Below are 23,597 nucleotides of genomic sequence, written 5' to 3' on the forward strand. Positions count from 1 at the left end.
GCCCTCTTGCGCCTGCCTGGATTTCCGCGCTCGCGCCCCTCTCGCGCCCCTCTCGCGCCTCGGTGGTGTGGTGCTCGCGCCCCGGGGCGCGAGCGGATGGGCTCACGCGCCCTTTTTCGCGCTCCACACCCCTCAGCCTTAGGTATGGGGATATGTTGTTTAGAACCATCAATGGGTCATGGGTGATGCACTAATAAACACATTATTTTTTCTATAGAAAAGGTCATAAGTCCAAATATAGCTTCCATTTACTTCATACCATAATATTTTTATGGCCACATGTCAAACGCATGTTGTGATATGCCTGATCTTGTTAGTTAGCAAGACATTAACAGGTCCCTTGAAATTTTTCAATATTGTGATCTAAAAGCATACTTTTAGTTATTAATTTGATAATTCTTAATCCAAAAAAAAATATTTACGAATCACTATTCCCCCACTTTAGAAGAATTTAAGCTTAACATCGTTGTCGACAACTTGACAAGCAAGGAAAGGTAGCTCGTTTCTTTTCCTCCACTGGTTCCGAATTCGTGTTTAAACCTCATCTAGATGTTACTTTTCTTTTTTCAATTAAAGTTTAGTTTTTCTATCAAGAATCGCAACTAACTCTTCCACTTAGTTAACCTTATCATTATATTCAATATCCGTGATGATGTGTAACTATGTAGCACATACATATGATATGTTGTACATCTAACTTGTAAGTTGAAATCAATATGTAAACTTAGCGTTATGAACATATCATCACATGAGCACGAGTTGCATGGGTTCGGATGGGTTAACTACCTCACTAACAATCATCCGTTTATCATCGAAGAAAATTTGTTTTAGTAATGAAACTTTGTAAATTGTATGAGACAATCATGCTACATTAGGAGGAATAATATGCGGGATTAGTGTGAAAGGTAACCATGTCGACTGGTTTTTACTTTATATTATCACTTGAAAGTCCAAAATGCACTCAATTTGGCAAGACAAAGGAGTGGGTTGCACGTAATGTTAGCCCCCCTGATTAATCATTGAAATGATATACAATAATACAAATCCATTGCCACACTTGCATAATACACAGATATCAACCAAATACATTCTAAATTTGCATAAGCCTAAAAGGTTGCTTACTTATAACTTTACACAATTTAATAAATTTGCACAATGTGACGGGTGACACAATTTTGTTGATATACGTTGCACACCTTCAACATATTTAGAACTTGAGTAACATAGGGTGGGAGCACACATGCATCATGTGTCCGATGCACAAGATATTAACTTTCATTACAATTTTCATAAATATTTATTATCGTGTATTTAAATTTGAAAAATATAATTATCTCAAGACACAACCTCAAAAAGCATCTTCTAAATTAGAGGCGCAAAAAAAATAAAAACGATTAGTTGTGCACAGATAGGATATCGGACCATAGCCCGCTCTAAATCCAGTCAACAAGGTCATAACCGGGAGTTTTTTTAAAAAAAGAGATCATGTTTTTTAGGTCTGAATAGGTTCAGTATAATCTGTTGAAACCGATTCCAAATCATTAGGTACAAATCCAATATAGCCGGCAGCTGACGCCGAGTATAAAACAGGAGATTAAGAAACTTATTTTATTACCCAGTTTCTAGTTTTTTTTTGTGTGTTGGGTTTTTTTGTGCAAATGATTCTTCCATATCCAACACTACGAGCCGGTTTTAATCAATTCCGTACCCTATGAGTTGAAACCAATAATAACACAATTACTATGCCTAAACTGCTTAAAACTCAATCGGAACTAAAACTGAATAAACCTAATCACTTTCTCTTCAAACCCTTGTACCTTACCCGGTTATGGAAGTCTAAAACAAGCAAATATTGATCATACGATGTTAAAAATCATAAAAAGCTCAAAACAAGCTAGAACATTAATCTTCTCATAACAAAATTCAAACCAAACTAACAATGTATTGCAAAAGTAATAATTCGTTTTCGACCTGATGGAAAATAAATTTTGAAGCAAGAAACTAACTTTTAAAACTTCAGTAGGTGACAGGCGCAAGGATTTCAAGTTGGGCTCCAAGTTTTTCCTCTGCAGTTTTCTCGGCTTTGGCTCGTAGTTTGTTAAGTTGTTTCTTTCGTTCGTACACGATTTGGGCTTTCTCTTTCCTCTTTTTCTCGAGCTCCTGTAAGTAATTAAAACAATAATCATACAATGCTAACTTATATATTCTGTACTTTTAGGTCATCATAAAAATTATTTATGAAACGCTAAACGTGACATCAGGCACAGCTTGACAGGTTTACAACCCTTATGGTCACAGCTAGGGGTGTTCAAAACCGGATATCCAAACTTTGGATATCCGAAAGTTTCGGATAGTGAATTTCACTATCCGAATCCGTATCCGAAATTTCGGATATCCGTTCGGATAGTGAAACGGATATCCGAAATCATAAATAGCAATTAAGAAATAGATCTTTTCCCAAAGTTCACCCTCATTGTTTCAAGCTTAAACATTGCAGACACATCTGTTAAAGCCTAAAAGAGACTAATACATGTTCCAACAAAAATGCTAGTTTGTTAGCAAAATTATTCAATCGACTAAAACCCAAAATCAATTTTAGAACCACTGTTACCCATTTACCCTTACCCAAATCAACTGTTCTTTACTTCCTTCAATTTTGAGAGCCCAGAATGACCCAGTTAACATGTTAGAGTGTGAGTATGTGTAACCACATATTATAGCAGGGAGGCCGTCAAGGGTAGATCCAATGATGGTAGATCAGATCCGGCGATGGTATCTCATGGAGACTGGATTCACAGAGAGAGAGAGAGAGCATAGAGATGTAGATTTGATACCAGCGGCTCATGTTTAGAACTAGTCATAGTCAGTTAGGGTTTCTCTTATTAGTTTTATAAAATAAAATAAAAAACATTTTTTATATTAAATTTTATATATCGGATATTTCGGATATCCGAACTATCCGAAAAATCTCAGAATTGCTATCCGAATCCGAATTTTCGGATATCCGTCGGATATCCAAAGTTTCGGATAGTTCGGATACGGATTTTCGGATAATTCGGATATGGATTCGGATTTGGATTCTTTTGAACACCCCTCACAGCTACTCGGCAAGATGATAATTTGATATGATTACAAGGCTATACAGAAAACAAATTGTTTTAACATGAACGTTGATAAAAAAACCCAAATTTATAAATAAAATGGTCAATCAATAAAATAATGATCTTTTTTCCAAAAAATGAAATGACTTGATGTATAAGATTAAAACGTCCACAACATTATTTGATTAGAGATTTGATGGTGATCAACAATAACAAAAAGTGTCATTATGCACATGAACAATATAGAACATTGAACATTCCAAAAAACAATAAAAATGATATTCATGATGAGAGTATTTACCTTGATGGTTTCATAATGATTCCATCCAACTTCAGATGAGAGGCGACCAAGCAAACAGTACTTATGTCCAGCAGTTAGCCTCAATACCCTAAAATCATATTAAAACCTGTAAGTTCATATGTCACACACGTACACGCACGCGCACGCACACAAAAATTCAACAAAACAAAATAACTCACTTGAGGGCATCAGGGATAACCATTCTCTTCTTTCGGTTGTAAGGTGTTGGAACTCCTTCATAAACCTTCAACCTAGCAAGTGCAGCAGCCCCACGTTTGGTCTTGTGTGGGATCATGCTATAATCCAAACATACAGTCAAAATCAAAATTAGTCTAGTAAAGTTTAAATGATTTCATAACATTTAACACAGATAAATATGCAAGTGTAACATGACAAATTAATCATGTAACTTTAGTGTGACGTGTGACCAATACAAAACAATCATGTAACTAATAATTATGCTGCATATGATTCAAAAATCACTAGGCCCTAGACAGACAGACGAATAAACATAAGCAATTAACAAAAAATAACCAGGTTTAATCGAAATAGAATGTTTACATGTAAATTTTCAAACTATATACGCATCAAACCCACATTTGACATCTTATGTGGCTTAAATCTAGAACAAGTCTTTTGTCTGATCATATTGGATCAGACAAAAGACCAAAACTCGGTTTAAAAAGTTAAAGCCAAAAGACCAATTTTATGGTGCGACTAGATGAAAGTGCATTGATAGAGTACCAATAAGCAACGATCAATCCGGAATTTTACAGCACTAAAACAATATAGCATTGATCAATACTAAGCAACACAAAATATCCACCTCTAAGTTATGTATGATCCAATGCAAAGCCTAAACAGTTAATGCAAAAAAATATCAGGCATAGCTCAAGGACCAATAATTGAGATATCAGTTATCGCAGAGAGATATCGGTAATTTTAATATCATGCAGAATTTATATATAGAGCACTTTAACATTTATAATCACGCATATAAAATCACTATAGCTACATAACAGTTCTAACTAAACTGAACGAGTATTATTAAAACTAGGGTTTACCCTCGGATAGTACGCCAAAGGATCTTAGACGGCGCACGGAAATGAATGGGACCATGAGACGGCTTGGTGTTCATTCGTTTGCGAAGAAACCGGAGGTACTTCATTTTCTGACGAACAAGTCCGCCGGAGAGGCAGATCTCTTCGCACCGGACGACGGTGACACGCTGGCCGTTGAGTAGCTCCTTAGCTAAGATAGAGGATAATCGGCCGAGCATGTGGTGGCGGGCGTCCACCACCACCTCCTTCGCGCAGATTCCTGATCCAGACACCATTGTTGATTGATTTGTTTCCTGCGGCTCTGAAAGTTTGAAGAAATGAAGAAGATGATGTATAAAAGGTAAAAGAGGGTTAGGGTTTTCGTCATGGGCCTGGGTTCATAGCCCAAATGGCAATTTTTACATTTGTCCAAAACTCCGAATATTAATATTATTTGATGTCTACGGATGAAGTTCGATAACGCACGAGTTAAAATCGTTACATTTTTGAAAGCTGGTCGGTTGGTAATTGGTATAGGCTTGATTCGTTACGGTAAAAGTTGCATCACCAAAGCAGAGAGGTCAAGAATTAAACATGTAAGTTGAAAAGGACAAAAGTTTCATTAGCAAAGTTAATCGGGCCAAGAGTAAATTCGTGAAACTAAAGTTGAAAAGCCAAAAAGTATATAAGTGAAACTATTGTGGTAAAAGTCTAATGAACAAAAGTTGAAGGGTCAAAAAGTATATATGTGAAACTTTTGTGGTAAGTACATAATAAACTGAATATTGTAATTAAAGCTGAGGAGTCTCAAAACTAGTTATCTAATTTAATGAAGGGTGATAATGACAGTTGATTAAATAGATGGCCGTCTATTTTTAGGGTTAATTCGATTCACATGACTTTTATGTTAGTCTATTTTATATTCATTTAAGTAGAAGTTTAAATTTTACCTCTCAAGAATCAAGATCAATTTCTCCTTCCACTTTCTTTTTCAATGCTCCTAACAATGGAATTGTTTTTGTGGTTTGAACAACGTGTAGTCATTTTAACGATTGTTTATCGCTTCTAATGTTGCCCTCTACTAGTGAGTATTGCTTAATAGCATTACCTTTGACATGGCTCAAAATCCATATACATGTATCATAATCTCATAATCAAACCATATATTGTATTCACGAACTATCCTACTTAGTTCAAGTAAACCCAGCTTTACCCGAAGGATCATGGAGTTCCTTGACTTTCTATTTCAGTTCACTAAGCTAACTGAAGTCAGCACGCCTTTTACTGACATAAAACCCATCGTTTAGAGTCAATACACACCGTTAAGGCGTTAACCAACACTTAACACGCCTGTTGAAACTGTTAAGACTTGTTTATCCACGTTTTAACACATATGATTAGTTTTTGAGTAAACTTCTCTCATTTTTTTGACCCATTGACCATGAAGATTTCCCCAGCAAGAGAATCAAACTTAATCATGTGAGAATTATGAAATGAGCATTAACTTTCAAATCATCAACGGACAAAATTATAAACAATGATTATTTCGCATTTCAGGTCATACCTGATACAAGTGACTTTTAATTGCATTTCACCGGTTCTCATTTTTACAAGTTCTTAAACCCAAGGTATTGCCAATTTACCCAAAACATTATCAATCATGGAGATTTGTGGATTCTCAGTGGTTGAACTGAACATACAAAATATCATTTTGTATAACTACTCACTAAGCAATTATCAGATTTAAGTAAACCAATTGCCTTCCTTAAGTTTCACCTAGTTTTGGGCCCAATTCCAGCACATGATTGGGTTTAATGCTCTCCATTCTATAGAGAAAAAAAATAAATAAAAAATAAGCCAGATGCTAAATAATTGAGAGAATAGTATAAACTCATCTGTAAGAGGTAATGGTAACAGTTAAAGTAAAAGTAGTAACTGTAAAAATGGACGAGTCGGGTCAAAACGAACAACTTTCAGGACATGTAAAAACAGGCGCAGGTTGACCCGCAAATAGTTACCGTTGGTAATGTTTAAAATTGATTACATAAACTACATGAAGGTTACATAAATAATATATTTTCCAAAAAGGATTTACAAAATTATAAAATTAAACCATTCTTAAATAAATAGACCAAACAGTCACATACTAAAATGTTCAGCATATTTACCTATCAGTATCACACAGCGCCACCACTGCCATCACCGCCGCCGCCATCATCACCACCACCGCTGCCACCAACACCACCACCGCCGCCATCACCATCACCAAAAACAGCACCACCAACTATGTCACCATCAAGAGGAGAAGATGCAGATTCTGGAGCTTGATTACGAGCAAGCAGCAGAAACAACTGCCAACTGTCCACTTAACAATCTGTATATAACATCATGATTTATGACCGCTTTAACCAACTCAAATTGGTGTTGTTCAGTGTGCTTCTGATTAAACCTGCCGGGAACAACCTTCGCACCCGTCGTATAACAATCTCCACAAAGATCATAACTGTTTTTTTCCTTGCAATCTTTACAATGATATCTATCTCCAATTATCGGACACATCTGTCCAAAAATAAATTAGCATTTTAAGTAATAGTTTGCTTCAGACAAGATTGGATTTCCAATGCTGTTTAAGTTGTAAGAAGTTAAATTTGTAAATTATAAGTGAATACAATTATACAAAACAATTGGTAATGTCAATAACCATACTTTGTAATATTAGTTGAATTCAAGGATCGTGGTTGACCAGGCTGAAATCTGCCCAAAGTCTATTCTTAGCGCATACTATCTCATAAATTGTTTTAATTCTTAATGTTATTATACTAACACCATATTTTTATCTATCACTAAGGAATTAAGTTTATAACTTAATTAGAAAAATATACAAAAAAAAAATTTGGCATGCCAAGCTGCCAAACCAACCCAACTTAACCACCCATATTGCCACCTCTACATACAACCATCCAATGATCCACATAAACTTTCCTAAGAAGACAAAAACTCATACTACATATCTTAAGAAACCTCACTTGTTACTACAATAACATTTTCATAACATTTTCTTAAGATGGGGCTGTATAGAAACCAAACTGAACAGGACCTTGCACATTTTCGTTCGTTCAATTTATCTGACAAACGGTCGGTTCAAGAACAGATAACCGAACGAAACATCCTGTTCATGTCCGTTCACTAAGGAAATGGTTCTGTTCGTTTTCATTGGTTGATTTCGTAAACGAGCACAAACGAATATATGTTAATTAGAAAATTTAAAATCAACACTCATAAACTCAAGTATTAGACATAATCAACCAAAATATATAAAAATTTAGCACCTGACATGGTTATCTAAACGACTAAACATACTTCAACATAATAATCCTAAACATAGTATTAAAATTAATGTGATAAATCAATAAAAATTAAAAAAATATATATAAAAAGTTAAAATGTTAGGATAAAAAACTAAAATGTATAAAATATAAAAAAAACCTTTTAATGATCAAACATAAACACATAAATGTGAACGAACATAAACGAATGAACCGTAACATACATAAACGAATGAACCTTAAAAACATAAACAAATGTAAACGAACGAACGCAACCACTGTTCATATTCGATCATTTGGTTAATCGGACATAATTCCTTGTACGTGTTCGTTCATTTATTAAACAAACGAACATAAATGAACTTCTCATTGAATGGTTCACAAACGGTTCGCTCAACATATTGTTCATTTACAGCCTTAATTGAGAAAGATGGCATTAAAGCATAAAAAGGAAAGAAACTTACCCCACAAATATCACACCCAACCCCAGGATGAAATTTGGAACCATAAACAGTCCACCATTGAAGAAAGTTCTCTCCGGGTGGATATGGAAACTTGGAACCTTCTTCTTCATTAGCTTCTGATTATATATTTGTCATTTTGCATCAGTACTTGAAAGTTCAAATAATAGAAATTAAAGGTACTAACTTTTCTAACTTTCAAAAAATTCAATTAAACTGGTTTCCAGATACCATATAAAAATGTCCACAAAGTCAGAGTCCTTGACACGCCATATTCCCCGGTAAGGCGGTAACTTGTGGGATTCAACTTAAATTGAAAACTCTGAAAACGTTAATTATTGTTTTTTAAATATTTTAATACTATTTAGCCCAATTGGCCCAAGATAAGTTGGTCTAGGGTTTCTGCTTCTCATTTGTATATATTACTTATCTCCCCTCTATTCTAATTACAACATTCAGACATTCATCATTCACCTTTACAAAACGTTCTCGAAGTTTTGTTTTTCCAACTTTAAAGGTTTTTTTCTGTGCAACAAAACGATGGCAACCGATCCGTAACCGAGAGAGCCGAACCAAAAAATCCGAGACCAAACAAAAACTGACGGTGTGGTTTTTTGTTTACGTAAAAACAGAATTTTCGGTTCAGATTCGGTTTTGCCTGTAACTAAAACCGAAAAAACCAAACCGAAGTATGAAGTTTCATTTTTTAAATGCTAAGTAATTCATAAGAAATTAATAAATAGTATGAGTCATATAATTCATCCCACATGTAAAATAATCAATTAATCACTAACTAGCAAAAAAAATAGGCCCAGATTCATTATATTGGGCCAATTTTTTCGGGAACAAAAATATAATCCCCAAGTGGTAAACAAACAAAAAAAGGTTTCCGAAAATCTAAAAGCCAATTTTCGGTTTTTGGTACAGCTTGAGCCCAAAACATAATTTTGACCACAGCTTGTTACCTTTTTACGCAATTAGCCTTTAAAAAATGCAACTAATTGAGTAACATTGAAACTATGAAAACTCACCTTTGAACATATTTCTATTTTGAATCTGCTCCTGTGAGGGCTGTGTACTGTTTTTCCTTAGTGCATATTCTGAAGAAAATTGTTCCTCTAATACATAATCAAGCTCCTTACAAACTTTTGGAAAACCGCTTGGATGCCGACACTGACAGGTTTGACATTTAATCACACCGTCTTCTGGTATGGTGATGCATGCCTCACAGTAAACTAAACAGTAATTTAAAAAAAAATGTAAATAATGATATCCTAACAAATTAGAATAGCACAACCTACACTTTTCGTCCTTTTTTATCCCTCTATTTCTTCCTCAAAAATGGCATAAAAATGGTATTTGGTTGAAGAAGGAAAAGAGAGATGTAGAAAGAGAGTAGATGGGCATATTTTTTTTATTTGAAAAAAAAATATATTTTTAAGTAAGTTGGTAAACTGACCAAAATACCCTCATATGCAGTACAAATGGCTAGATTTAACAGACAGATTTAAAGTGGAGAGGACGTAAAATATAACAAAGTGTAATTGTGTGAACATAAAGGATGATTTCAGTTATCTCATTATTTATGAGCGAAAAGTGTAATTCGTTCTTATGAATAAGAAAACATCAAACATCCCTAAAAAAGATATAACTATACATAACAGAATGACAATAACCATACCATGCCCACAGTTAAGAACAACGGGCCCGAATAGCAGTTGCTTACAAGCAGAACAGAGCACATCAGTAACTGTAACCTGCTTACAATTTCCACTCGAATTCCCATCATTTAACTTATTTTCTTCAGTAAAAGAGCTTAAATTGTCTGCAATGCTTAAATGGTCAAGTTCTTCATCCAGAGCAAACCCTGACGAGCTTTGTTGTTTGTCGTCTATAGCATGTAAACAAAGAATTTAAAAACTAATTGTCTAATTCCATGAAAATCACTAGAAACGATTAATTTGAGTACCTTGTAACTAGTACGCTTGTAAACAAACATGAATGAAGCATGTCCATGTTCGTTAGTTTAAGTTTAACTGAACAAACGATTAACAACACGAACATTAAAACGGGAAAAGTTTTCTTGTTCGTGTTCGTTTGTTTAAAAAATTGAACTTGTGCGTGTTCGTTTATGTTCGTTCATTAACTGTGTAAACAAACTAGTTCACGAACGTAAACGAATAAACATGACTAAACATAGATGAATGGACACAATTGAGTTAAAACTAATTAAAAGTAAATGTGAACAACAATTTGTTGGGCCTATAAAGTTATTAGAACTAGACTAAATTGTCATGGGCCTAGACAATTTACATGAATATATTAACAAACGAACATAAATGAACGCAAATAAATGAACAAATGAGACATGTGTTCATGTTTGTTCGCTTATTAGATAAACAAACTTCCCACCGTACGGTTCACTGAATGTTCGATTCGTTTACAGACCTACTTGCCAATCTAGTCTATTCGTAATGCATAAATTAGTAGTTAAAAATAAAAAGTTTACCAAGTGCCTGTTTTTTCCTTCTACCATAGGAAATTGGATACAACTTCTTAATAAAAACGTCTAGCATTTGACAGGTGGCGGGAAAATGCCGATACGGATGCCTACACAATGGACAATGAGATTGACCCCTCATATCCATGGATCGGTGGCAGCACCAGAAGCATGTTACATGTCCACAAACTGGAAAAAAAATAAAACAAAACTAAGAACAATGCTACTTGTAATTAATAAAGATAAATCAAGAACTGAAGCTAGCATTTCATACCTAAAACAACGGGTTTGTATAGAAGGTCTCTGCAACAAGAAACAAAGAGACTTAGTTCATCAATATTATTATTATCAATTATGCAATCATCAAACTGTTAGCTCAGTTGATGATATAGTTACCAATCCTCATGTTCAAATTAGGGCACCAAATCTACTGATATAGGTACAATCTATGTTTGAAGCATACATAAATATCATATTAAGGGATTAAGTAGAAAGAAAGCATTGGATTGAAAGCCCTAATATTAATATGAATTAGGGAGAGATTACATATAAGCAAACGGCGCAAATAAAATGATCAGAAACCTGCTCCGATGCATTGCCTTCTTCCATGCCGGAGGATACTTTTGATTTTGATTTCTAATTTTACTTCAAAGAAATAAATTTATAGAAGGATGAATTGAATGTCAGAACACACGAGTCACGACGTCTATCTAATCTCATTGTTTTCTTAGTGGGCTGGGCCTATGAATATGGTTTTTTTTTTTCTTTCTTTTCTTGAATTTTTAAGTAAATTGTGATTTTCCAATATATACCAGTACCGACCGTCCTGATCATGATTTCCATAAAAGCTTTGTATCAGTATCGAAAATGTCTAGTTCGGTACCATTACAATACTGTTTTAGCACGGGTACATAATACAAAAATTCGTACAGGTATCAAAATGTTCGTTTCAGTACTAATACCTGGTATCATTTGCTCATCCCTATTTTTGTCCGTATAGTCTCTTAAAAAGTGCTATTATAGTTAAATAGTTTAAAACTTGTAATCAAATTTCAATACTGATTAATAATACCATCTCATTTTCCTGTTAACTCAAGGGTTATTTTAGTCTCTCCTTTTTTTTAAGAAAAAACTTAGGTACAAGGAATTATCAGTGGTGGCCCTACAGTATTGTCAGCTAAAGTTGGGGCTTGAGGACCCGGAGAAAATAAGGCCTCTGTTTAAAACGTTTAAATACTTGCATATATACTGAAATACATATTAAAAACATGCAGTTAATATTTATAGCAGTTGTAGATGTTGGCTTGGTGGTTAAGTTGCATGTGTTCCACTTCATAAAACCTTTTTCATTACTCATGTTCGATTCTTCTAAGCTCCTATTCTAGGTGTTTCTTATTTTCTATCCATTTTGCAGTTGTTCATTTTCACTAGAAAGTCGGATGCTTTTAAATTAATATTTATATCTTCTTTTTGATTATATTATACATAAATCAAACTCTTTTATTAAAACAAAATTGAAAATTTGTAATTTCATATACCAAAACACGGAAAAGCTTGGTAATTTGAAAATTAGAAATTGTAAATTTTGTCATTTCGTCTCTCTAGCTTCCGGTAAAGGCCTCGAATTTTTTATTCGCTTTAGGCTTCCAAAATGGTTGGGTCGTATCTGGGTATTATTGTAAGGTAGCATGTAATAACTTTTAGAAACGGTGTAATGATAATGAAATTATCTACACTATATATAAATCATGAATTAGGGACCTCTTAAATTTTAAGAGGTACCAAACTCATTGCTTTATATACAACACATAATGCATCAAAAATTTAGAAATTAGGGGTAATTAAATCTTTACTCACAAGGATTATACAACACAATGTGCCCCCTAATTCAAAACTAACTACCCCATGATATTTTTAACGGCCATAACTTTTTCACACGTTAATATTTTTTCAAAAAAAATTATATCATAAAAACGAGCATTTTATTCTCTTTAATTTGGGTATAATATTGCTATAGTTTTAGTTTTAAAAAATTAGCATGTTATGCGCTTACCGTTTAGAACCGGGTAATAGGTCGAGTCGGACGAGTTCGGGTCATTTGTAAAAGTACAATATGGTCGGAATGAGTCGATACGAAAAAAATGGTTGTGGTTCAGTTCAAGTAGAAAGGGGCCAAGTCAGAAGACTCAGAACGCTGTCGAGTCGGAACAGGTTTGAGGCCAAAACGGGTTGGTTTAAATAAATAATTTATTTCAAATTATTGTATATTTCATATTAACGTATATTTCAAATTAATGTATATTGGTTAAGCATGTTTTAATGTCGGTAACGCGCATTCCCGTCCGGTTACACTGTTAAATCTTCGATTACACGCAACTGGCTTTGCACGAGTTACGCGTCCAATTTTAGGCTACGTGTGCACCGTCATCAGGTGACGTATATACCGACACAGACTATGTGTTCAACGTTGAGTTGCGTGCTTGTGCCGCTGCATAGCGCGGACACCCTGCTAGTTAGTAAATATAACGTGGATGGAAATTTAACTACTTCCATATTTTAACTATTCTCTCGATTATTTTACATATACAAAATTGTGTCAAAGCATTAAATCAAGCAGCTTATATCGATCGTTGTCTTTCATATAACATTCTATTTAACGCATTGATTTCGACATGGAACTAGTCCTTGCGCTCGTACCCATTCCTTGGCCTCTGCGACCGCTCTTTCTCGATCACTAGCCGATGCCTTATTCGCCTTATTCGTACAAGAAAAAGATTGAGACGGCGATGGTTCGGTTGGTTCAGTTGGAGTATCAATTAATTCTATTGTGTCGTCTATTCCATCTCCAAGAAAAGTAAGAGCTGTTACCACGTCTTTGATCAATGGTCGAGCGGATGCATCAACGTTTAGACACATGGCTGCCACCGCGATTGCTTGATTCAAACCTTTGTCGGGGTAGTCTCCTTTTAGTAGTGGATCGGCTAACTCGGTGAATCTATGAGGATACTTGAAAGTTGGATATGCCTGCTCATTGCTCAAGAATAAGTTTATCATCAAATAAACGGAACAAATGTAAATTAGTAACTACCCAAGAAACTAGATTTTGGTCTTTATTTCTCCTCCTTGTATCGATGGCTCTCCTTCCGGCGATGAGCTCCAATAATACTACTCCAAAGCTGTAAACATCAGATTTTACTGTCAGTTCACCAATTCTTTGGTACTCAGGCGCACAATATCCATACGTGCCCATTACTCGCGATGACACATGTGATTTGTCCCCTTCAGGTCCAAGCTTGGCTAACCCAAAATCCGAGAGCTTGGCATTGAAATCTTGGTCAAGTAGGATGTTGGAAGATTTCAAGTCACGATAAATAACGGGAGGGTTAGCCTTATCGTGCAAATATTCTAAACCTTTTGCGGCGTCTAATGCAATCTTCATCCTCGTGGACCAAGGTATTGGGGCTTTTCCTCTTGGAAGATCTACAAATGTGAATTTAAAATCCATCATGATAACCAAATGTAAAAGTAAATCAAAGTTTTAAAAGAATATATTTTACCATTTCATAAGACTTTCTAGCTATGTTGATATTATTGAAATATACAAACTATAGGTTAAATCTTGATCAAGAGTTTATAAATGTCTAGACATTTGTAAACAAACCAAACGAACACGAATAATGGCATGTAGACATATGTTTAATGTTTTCTACGATTAATGTTCTTAGTGGATATAATTACCTAGAAGATGATCTTCCAATGAGCCTGCAGACATATATTCATACACAAGAAGTCTTTGATCGCCGTCAGCACAATATCCTACAAGACTCACCAAATTCGGATGATGAAGAAGGCTCAACATCATAACCTCGACTAGGAATTCACGGTTTCCTTGCAACCCGTTGCGATCCAGTTGCTTCACAGCCACAAACTGAATTAAAACAATTCATTCATGTTATCTTGTTATAAAAGATTTAAAGATAGGCGTAACAACTTATTTATCGTGTTATATTTTTATTTTCATGTGTATTTAAGTTGATTGTGATTCACCTGGTCGGTGTTGGCTAGTTTTCCCTTGTAAACTCGCCCAAATCCACCTTCACCGATAAGGGAATCCTGTCGGAAATTCTTTGTAACGATAGCTAATTCCCGGAATGTGAAAGCTTGAGCTGCAATATTGTTCTCCGCGGATGCTTTTATGGCAGCTTCGTTAGTTATTCTCTTAGGTGAAGTATCATTATGAATATTCCCTTCTGATTGTATATTTTCTATAAAAAAATAAGTGAATTTAATCAATTATGTGACCTTGAAGATCCATTAATCTTGTAATTGGAATAAATTTGCTTTGTTGGCAAAAAAAAATAATAATAATAATTATTATAAATTAATTTTTTACCTATATTAATTAGGTTATGATCCGATGAATAAAAAAGGCGTTCACCAATCGATACTAACCTGGCCGAGGAGATCCATTAGACGGTGACTTTGGTACGATCGGGCTTATCCCTTTTCGACTTGCATGTCTTGATGATGTTTTCTTCTCTTTTGGCGAAAAACATGAAAAACAATTCATGTTTTCAATCAAAACAGAATTTTAATACATGAAGACAAAACAATGTATCTTCAAATCTCAAAAAAACATGCAAATTTTGATATCAAATTGTTCAAATCAATTAAAAAAGTTTGTAAATCTGTTTAGAAGGACAATTGAGGATAACCAAATCTTTAAATTATTAGATAGATAAATGAGATGAAGAAAGATGGGGGTAGAGAGAAGATCCCAAATGTTAGGAATAAGTTTAAATTCTATATAACAAAAATTGGTGGTAAAATGGACGAGTTAAAACATATTGGGTAACACATGTAATTTATATACATGGGTAAAACTGAAAAGATACATCAACGTGTTGGACATGATCTATGGAAGAATTTCCGAAATATGGCAACATTTTGTTAGCAAGTTTGTTGGAATTAGTGTTCTTGAAATTTCAATCCATATTTTCACGTTGATTCTTTGAATACCCGTGTTGATCATTTCCTAACCCCCCAAATTCGACTCCAAAAGGCAGAAAAAAGTAAATTCGTTTTTATTAAAAATTGATCAATGATCGGTCACAAGGTAACTCAACATATTAATAAAGCATCCAAAATTGGCTAACCACATGCCAAACAACATCCCAAAAGAAACCCAAAAGCTAGACAAGAAACATAAAAGTGGCCAAAAAGTCTATTTAGAAGACTTATTTCGGAAAATAAACGGGATAACACGTTTAAAACGGAGGCTCGTAGCCAAAGTTATGCCAATTTTTGTGCAGTATTTCTGGAAACGCGATCTTGAGCCTCCAAAAATATCAAGACCCTATCTTTAAAACTTGAGCCCACATCATTATAGTAGTGACTCCACATGCATACATCTTCATAAGCACATGTTTCTTTTAGTTTAGTTAACTTAACATTTTATAGTGTTAACTTGTAAATAGTGTTTTAAAAAACGGTTCAAAACGGCCGGTTGAATCGTTTAAATCGGATTTCACACAACATGCCGGTATTTTGAGTCTGGTATTTTTGACCGGTTTGCTAGAACATCGTACCGGCGGTTTTAGTCTAAAATACCGGTGTTTGCCGGCAAACCGGTTTTATGTCCGAGACATTGTTGATATTTGCGACCCATATTTTTCAAAATTACTTTTAACCCAACAATTAACATTTAAACATGTAAACTTTATAAATATTTTTCTAAAAATTGAGTGCTTTTGCATTATTTTTTTAATATAGATTAACTTTTCAATTATTTTTTGTTATGAAATCATTTACTTTTGGGGTATTTTGGATTGAAGTTACATTTATAGGAAATTATAAGGCAAATTATTCAACCAGTTGAACCTTCCGGTATAACCCGATTCAACCGGTTGTACCATTTTTTAGCTCATTCCAATACTAGTAAAATACCGGTTTTTAATTCATTGCTTGTAAATGTTTGGAAGATAACTTACTTATAGGGTATAAGTGTAATGTAGTATATGTATAAGAAAGAGATATAGTGTAGTTGATTATAACATAAAAAATGACTTGTTATGACCTACTATGGTCATGTGTAAAACTATTTAACTTGACTCTATAAGTTAAGGATTTTATGTTTTCGTATATACGTTTTTTCAATAGGAACATTTGTGGATTAAAGTAGTTATCGATGAAGAAAAACAGTCTTAATTATAATTTTGGCAATTTCTCAAGGATTTATCTTATCCTCTGTTAATTTATTGTTAAAAACATATTCGTAGACAAGACATAATCAAGTTTGCTTTATGAGGACTTGTTTCAATTTTTTAATAACGGTGATATAAACATTAGTGGTTTTTTTTTTCTTTAGTTAATTAACTTATTAGGCAATACAGTGATCGTAAAATAACAAGGGAAGTAAATTGAAAGTCAAAAAGAGAGATTCCTTGGGAAGACCTAGGCCTCTTCAAACACTCTCTGGTGTCACTCGTTTCTTTCTTTATATGCTCTTCTCTTTTTCCTTTTTTTCTTTTCAGGTCGTCGCCCATTTTGGTGCATATTCAGCTTTTATTATTTTTATTTTATTATTATTTTAACTTTTCTAATGGGACAAATATAACCCTATCCTTCACTCAAGAATTCCAAAACTGTATATACAGAATAAATATATAAGAGCTTTCATAACATGATACGGTTTTTTAGGTCTGGATCTAGGTGGTAATGAGCAAACTTGAAGGACACAAACCTTTTTGTTGTAGAGTAAAGTCTATAAAAACGAATTCGTCTCTATAAACCTGCAGAGGACTGAAGGGATGTTTGGGATTCTTTATTTTTTTATCTCCTTAGGCTAAGTGTAATGGGCGATATTTGAGGACGATTTTGGGCGAAATCGTGGGGGAACACCGCCCCTTGGCGAAATTGGGGCGAAATGGTGCAGGGGCGGGCGCCGGAAGGAGATGGAATTTATTATTATTATATATTACTAGTGTGTGTGTTATATATACATATATATATATTATTAATATATCTTTAAATACTATTAAAGCAATACAATTGTATACATCGCACCATTCTAGGCTCTCCACATAATATGCTAACTAGATGTCATGTAGAATATTTCCTATTTTATTATTTTAACCATTAAAATAAATCAATATTAAATATGTGGAAGACACGGACCCATTTTTCAATATTTATAGCCCATGACCCGTAATAACCCGCCTTGCCCACAGAAAACCATACTCGGTCCATTTTTCATAATCCACAACCAATTCCACCACTCATTTTTCTCTCTAACCTCCTCATGAAGATACGAACCCTAATTCCGTCGCTCATATCCAACATCGGACGTCTACAGTATTTACCAACAAATAGATTCCCTTCTACTATGATTTTCTTCACTTCCAAGGTTATTGATGTCTCCAATCGATTCGATTCCGTTCAATTGATCTTTCCTCAAAGGAGATGTTATAAGGTTTTTTTTGGTCAATTAATGATGATTATAATAGATCGATTCTCCGATGAATATATTAAAGGTAATTAACAATCCATTCTTGCACGTAGGGTTAGTTATTTATTATAATATCCGATGAATATATTCCGGCCACTTTGTTATAAGCATATTTTATGTTTTCTGAGATTTTTCGGCCAATTTGTTATTGTTTTGTTTAGTGAATATTAAGAAGTGAATTTCCGTCCAATTTTTAAATTTTTCCGTCCAGATTTTGTTGTTTTCTTTGTCCAATTCTTAAATTTTTTGTCCAATTTCTAACTGTTTTGTTTACTAAATATTAAGAAGTGAATTTCCGTCCAATTTCTGATTTTTTTTTCCGTCTAATTTGTTATTGTTTTCTTTACTAAATATTAACAAACATAATTTTCGTCCAATTTTTGATTTTTTTTTTCCGGCCAATTTTGATTCAGTTTTATCAAAAGTCAGAAACTTCGATCTAATAATACAATTGTTTTGAATGTTTAATAAATTTGTTTGTAAATTATTTGTTTCATATATAATATTATCTTTAATATTCCAACAATTTAATTATAAATTTACTACTTTTTTATTAATATTTACTAAATTATAAATTTACTAAATTAACTGTATTATAATATTGATATTTAAAATACATATTAAAGTATAATATTGATATTTAAAATACATATTAAAGTATAATATTGATATTCCAAATATAATTTATTCTAGAATTTTCTAAAAATATATATGTACATTAACTTAATCCGTTATTAGTTGACATGTTTACTATAATTTGAAATTTAAATTATATTTAAAGCTCTATTAATGTTCAAATGTTACTCATTATTAAATATGTTATTATGGTATATTTAATTTGGATGCTATTGTTTTATTATATTTTCAGGTGGTGAAACAAAATGAGTTTCTTTTGGTAGAATGTTTGAAGAAGTTGACGGTGGTTTAATATGAAGAACATGTTTATCTTTTATTGATGTTTTTTGGTTGTTCGATGTAATAACTTATAGTAACTTTTAACTTTTAATATCTAGACAATGTAAATGGTTAACGTTTTGGTCTGAAAGTTTGAAGAAGTTTTGTGTTGCTTGAATTTGTTGTTTAAATTTATTATGTTTGTTGACATTTTTTTCACCCGTGTGTAACATGGGCTATACCCTAGTGTGTGTGTGTATATATATATTATATTACTATTTGTAGCCCTACACCATTAAACCCCAAAAACAAATTTCTATCTTTTGCTGACTAGGCGCCACATGTCGCAATTCGTCCCAATTTGTAGCCCCTCCACTACACATGGTCTTATGACTTATGAAAAAGTCACAACTTTCTAACTAATGAAAATTTTCCTCTCACATAGTAACTAAACCCAAATACTTTTTTAACTTTTTAATAAGTTATAAGTCGTAAGTAGGTAGATGTAAGAAATCCCAAACACCCCTTAAGTGAGGTCCATTCTCTCTCTCACACACATATATACACATTTATTAATTTTTTTAATGTGGTTTTCAAATAAAGTGAGATTTTTAAGAAAAATAAAGTGAGATATTTGAGAAAAAATTGAAATTTGATGTGACAGTTTGTGTGAGTACATTGTTATGGATGCTCTAACAAATAATTAAAAAAGCATAACTTTCTTTTGTCACGTGTCACGCTCTATGTACATATATAGTCATTCTTTTTCCTACATATGTCGATGTCTTATTAATAATTTCTTTTTTATAATTTTTCACGTCTCTCCTATTATATGCTATTATATGATAATGATTTCTATAAAGCTTTTTATATATTTGAAAAGAAAATTAGTTTGTTCATATATAAAACATTTTTACACATTGAACATTTAGGGGGTGTTTGGGATTCCTTATTTTCACCAACTTATAACTTATAAACTTTTTGAAAAGTTAATAAGGTGTATAAGATGTTTGGCAAACCATAAGGCCTTATGGATTTTAACTTATGATGAAGGCAAAATAAAAGGGTTTTGAAAAGTTAGGAATATGTAACTTATTAACTTAATGAGTTTGATTTACCTATTACACCCCTCACCCTTAAACCCCATTACACTCTTTTTAAAAAAGAGTGTCCTTTTTAGTCATTTTGGTTTTTCCCAACACATAAGCTAATCCAAACATCTTTTTAAAAACTTCTTTTCAAAATTTCATAAGTTTATAAGTCCTTTTAATCAAAAGTCCCTTTTCACTTAAATAAGCAATCCCAAACACACCCTTATTATATTATTTAACTTGTGTAATATAAATTGTATCGTGTTAAAGGAAACCTTTATAGATTCATGAATCGTCTTTTTATTATCACCCCATATAATACATAGGTCTGTAACCTGGTGATGAGTTTAAATCCTTAAAAGTGTAAAATTAAAAGGATTTTATTTGAAAAAACTGCTATTCAAAAAAAATATAAATTATTCTATAAAGTTTGCATGAAGATGGAAGTAGTCCTTTAGAAAATATAGTAGGGATAGCCAAGTAAATTACTCCAACCACCACCTAGCTAGCTTTATTTCCTTTCCTGTGTACTTCCCTTTAAATGCTTTAATTACTAATACTTATTTGTTTCTCATCAAATTTGTATTCAATTTCAAAACTTCCTTTTCCATCCACATCTCTCTCTATCTCCTTGGGGTGGTGTTGAAGATTAAGTGATTGGGTACATGCAATTGGTTAATGGATATTGATCTCTTGTTGTCTTTGGGGGTGGTTTTATTCTTTATAATAATAATTATTATTATTACTATTCCTATAAACAATCAACTACTACATGGCTAAATTGAGATCATCATCCCAATTCTCAAGTTCTAATCCATGTTCTTCACTTTTTTGTATTACACTTTTGATCTTCATCTTCTTGCTTCAATCCTCTACTTCCGTGGCACGCGCATCCCTTCGAGTCACTTCTTATTCCCATGTCGAATCATCAACAACCACTATGGAACTTCATCCTAAAAGATCACATCATCAACCGCATTCAAAGTCTTCAAGGTCATTAGAAGCCGGTGCACATGAAGTTCCAAGTGGACCAATTCCTATTTCAAACAGGTAACCGTACTTTGGAGCGATGATCAAACGTATTGATAAACCCATGTAAGAGTTTCAAGAAATGGTGATGGTGGTGGTACGTTGTAAGGATACAATAAAAAGCAAGCTTTTCGGAAATGGTGTTATTGTGGTATATACATATATGATTGTTTTAGCGGTTTGTCTTGAATTCACCTTCTTGTTTTTATCAAATACAACATCTTTATCTTTATCTTTATCTTTATCTTTATCACTGGAATTGGTTCTTTTATTTACAGGAAAAAATGTATAGTAAGTGACACTTTTTATTTATTATAACCAAACTACATCGTCTTCATCTTCGTCTTTATCTAATTGTTTCTTTTCATACGTTTCTATGTGAGGTGGCCAGGTGGAGGTGTGCATCTACTTATATATTTAGTGATTTCAAATTAAATCAAATTGAATAGTTGAATGTAAATTAAGAAAATAATTAAAGATTTAATTGTTTTGAAGTAGGTAAGCGATATTAATCAATGAACAAATGCCTACCTCTATTAAGAACCAAAATGTCAAAAAAATGAGGCAAGCTTTTGGAAACATATTCTTGTTGCATTTACTTGAGAATAATGCATCAAAATTGTTTTAATAGAGGATATCAATTGATATCTTTTACGTCTTAATCAACAGGGTATTTTGTTATGTAAATTTTAATAGTTTTAACATTAATCATTCCAAAGTATTGTTAATATTGATTTTTAACTCAATTATTTTATTTAACAAATTTAAGACTCTAAATATTAATTAAACAATTTATTTTTTATAAAATACGAATCCTGCCTATTTGAATTGACAAGTAGAAAAAAGTATTTAATGTGCTTGTAATCAAATCAATCATTAAGTAAAGTTCCCATTTAAAGGTGTGAGATGAGTCTCCAGAGGAATCAAGTTTTAGTACGTAAAGAATTAGTGCCAAAAGCATAGAATCCTTAAAACTAGAATCAAATCTCAGGTTTGTTAAACTCCTTTTCCAGAATAGTTTATTTCATTATTTGTCTTCTTTCTTATAACTTTATTAAATAAAATATATTTATCTTAAAATTTTGATCATACATTAAAAATTCCCCACGTTTTTCATTTTCTCTCTCTCTCTCTCTCTCTCTCTATATATATATATATATATAATCAACATATCAAATGTGTTGTTTATAAATATATGAAGTGCAAGTATATACTGTAAAGTGTAAACAATATGGTGAGATATCTATGAGTTTGAGTACATGTAAAATGAGTTGTGTAGCGGAGGTGCAATGATCACATGTAAAGTCAAGCACATGTGTATTATTTCTGATTGTGTAATACTGGCTTAAAAGTGAAAACCACCGGCTTGAATAAGTTTAAGACAAAAAAGAAAGAAAGAAAGAAAATATCTGACTAACGTATATAAAGAAATGTAGGCATGCTAGAATGTATGCATAGAAACAAAAATTTTACACTTATAAATATAATCTTATTCAAACAAGAGCCGAAGTAGAAAGCAATTGCCAACGACCTAAGAATTCTAAATATAGAGACTCCATATTCATTATATACATCTATGGGTATAAATGTTTGGAGTACATTGTTTTTTTCCCCATGTGGTTCACGTCTCATAGCCATTTTAGCCTAAAGCAAAACTTTTTGACAAATAAACCCATAACGTTTAATTATTTTTGCCGTTTTGGAACCTTAGGCTAACTCCGTCAATTATCTCCCGTCAAGATCTACATGTGCTCCTCACACAAGGTGCAAAGTTGTCTTTTTTTTTAACCTAAATCCCATTTACGCCGTCAAAAATCTGATCAATTGGAAAGCCCCATACTTAAACAATAGGAAGACCCCAATGTGTGATCGGAAAACACTATACTTGACTTGACGATGGTAATATGCAAATGTGGTTCTGAAACGACGATTAAAACCTTGTATACCAATGCTAACCCTGGACGACGATTCCATTGTTGTACAAAAGACGTAATTTTTATCTTGCTAGTTGATATTTTTAGTTTTTTGACATGATGATTCAATTAAAAGTACAGGGAATGGGATGTGGACTTGTTACTCGGGGAGATCCACCCAGGCACCCATGCGTGAAAGGTGAACTTGAACCATACCCGGATTATTAAGTGATATCAGTCATCTTGAAGAACCTAAAAGAAGGAAGGATGTTGAATTTAAGAGGATTAAATTTGCAATTTTTAGTTGGATCATATTTGTCATCTATGTTGTCACAATTGAAATTGAATTCCTTACAAAACGTACTAATTTTATTGAAATTGAATGGTTATGAAATTTTGTTGTGCAAATAGTATGAAATAGTACTTTGTATGTA

General features: G+C 33.0%; 2 protein-coding genes and 1 pseudogene across 5 annotated transcripts; all 3 read right to left on the reverse strand.

The window, feature by feature from the left end:
• Positions 1 to 1,842: 1,842 nt before the first annotated feature.
• Positions 1,843 to 4,794, reverse strand: LOC143547217 (large ribosomal subunit protein uL13w). The gene is made up of 4 exons (XM_077038699.1): positions 4,467 to 4,794; positions 3,582 to 3,698; positions 3,403 to 3,490; positions 1,843 to 2,160 (listed from the first exon to the last, which is right to left on the reverse strand). Exons 1-4 carry the CDS (start codon positions 4,736 to 4,738, stop codon positions 2,017 to 2,019), a joined length of 621 nt encoding a protein of 206 aa, XP_076894814.1. The 5' UTR covers positions 4,739 to 4,794; the 3' UTR covers positions 1,843 to 2,016.
• Positions 4,795 to 6,187: 1,393 nt separating this feature from the next.
• Positions 6,188 to 11,409, reverse strand: LOC143547197 (E3 ubiquitin-protein ligase PRT1-like). Of its 3 annotated transcripts, none has more exons than XM_077038680.1 (8): positions 11,279 to 11,409; positions 11,004 to 11,031; positions 10,739 to 10,918; positions 9,911 to 10,120; positions 9,261 to 9,464; positions 8,233 to 8,345; positions 6,611 to 7,001; positions 6,188 to 6,268 (listed from the first exon to the last, which is right to left on the reverse strand). In XM_077038680.1, the coding sequence occupies exons 1-7, from the start codon at positions 11,336 to 11,338 to the stop codon at positions 6,771 to 6,773; spliced, it is 1,026 nt and encodes a 341-aa protein (XP_076894795.1). In that variant the 5' UTR covers positions 11,339 to 11,409; the 3' UTR covers positions 6,188 to 6,268; positions 6,611 to 6,770. The 3 variants fall into 3 exon arrangements, with proteins under 3 accessions (XP_076894795.1, XP_076894794.1, XP_076894796.1); XM_077038679.1 differs by having other exon boundaries at positions 8,233 to 8,348; XM_077038681.1 differs by having other exon boundaries at positions 8,233 to 8,348; positions 11,004 to 11,032; positions 11,312 to 11,336.
• Positions 11,410 to 13,382: 1,973 nt separating this feature from the next.
• On the reverse strand, positions 13,383 to 14,998 carry LOC143547176 (putative serine/threonine-protein kinase PBL26; annotated as a pseudogene). The gene is made up of 4 exons (XR_013137728.1): positions 14,777 to 14,998; positions 14,468 to 14,657; positions 13,818 to 14,209; positions 13,383 to 13,753 (listed from the first exon to the last, which is right to left on the reverse strand). The product of XR_013137728.1 is annotated as a putative serine/threonine-protein kinase PBL26 (transcript).
• Positions 14,999 to 23,597: the final 8,599 nt, after the last annotated feature.

The sequence above is a fragment of the Bidens hawaiensis genome, unplaced genomic scaffold, assembly GCF_021521415.1.
Source record: "Bidens hawaiensis isolate Kalapana, Puna unplaced genomic scaffold, B.hawaiensis_p1.1 tig00014658_1, whole genome shotgun sequence".
Taxonomy (NCBI): Eukaryota; Viridiplantae; Streptophyta; class Magnoliopsida; order Asterales; family Asteraceae; genus Bidens; species Bidens hawaiensis.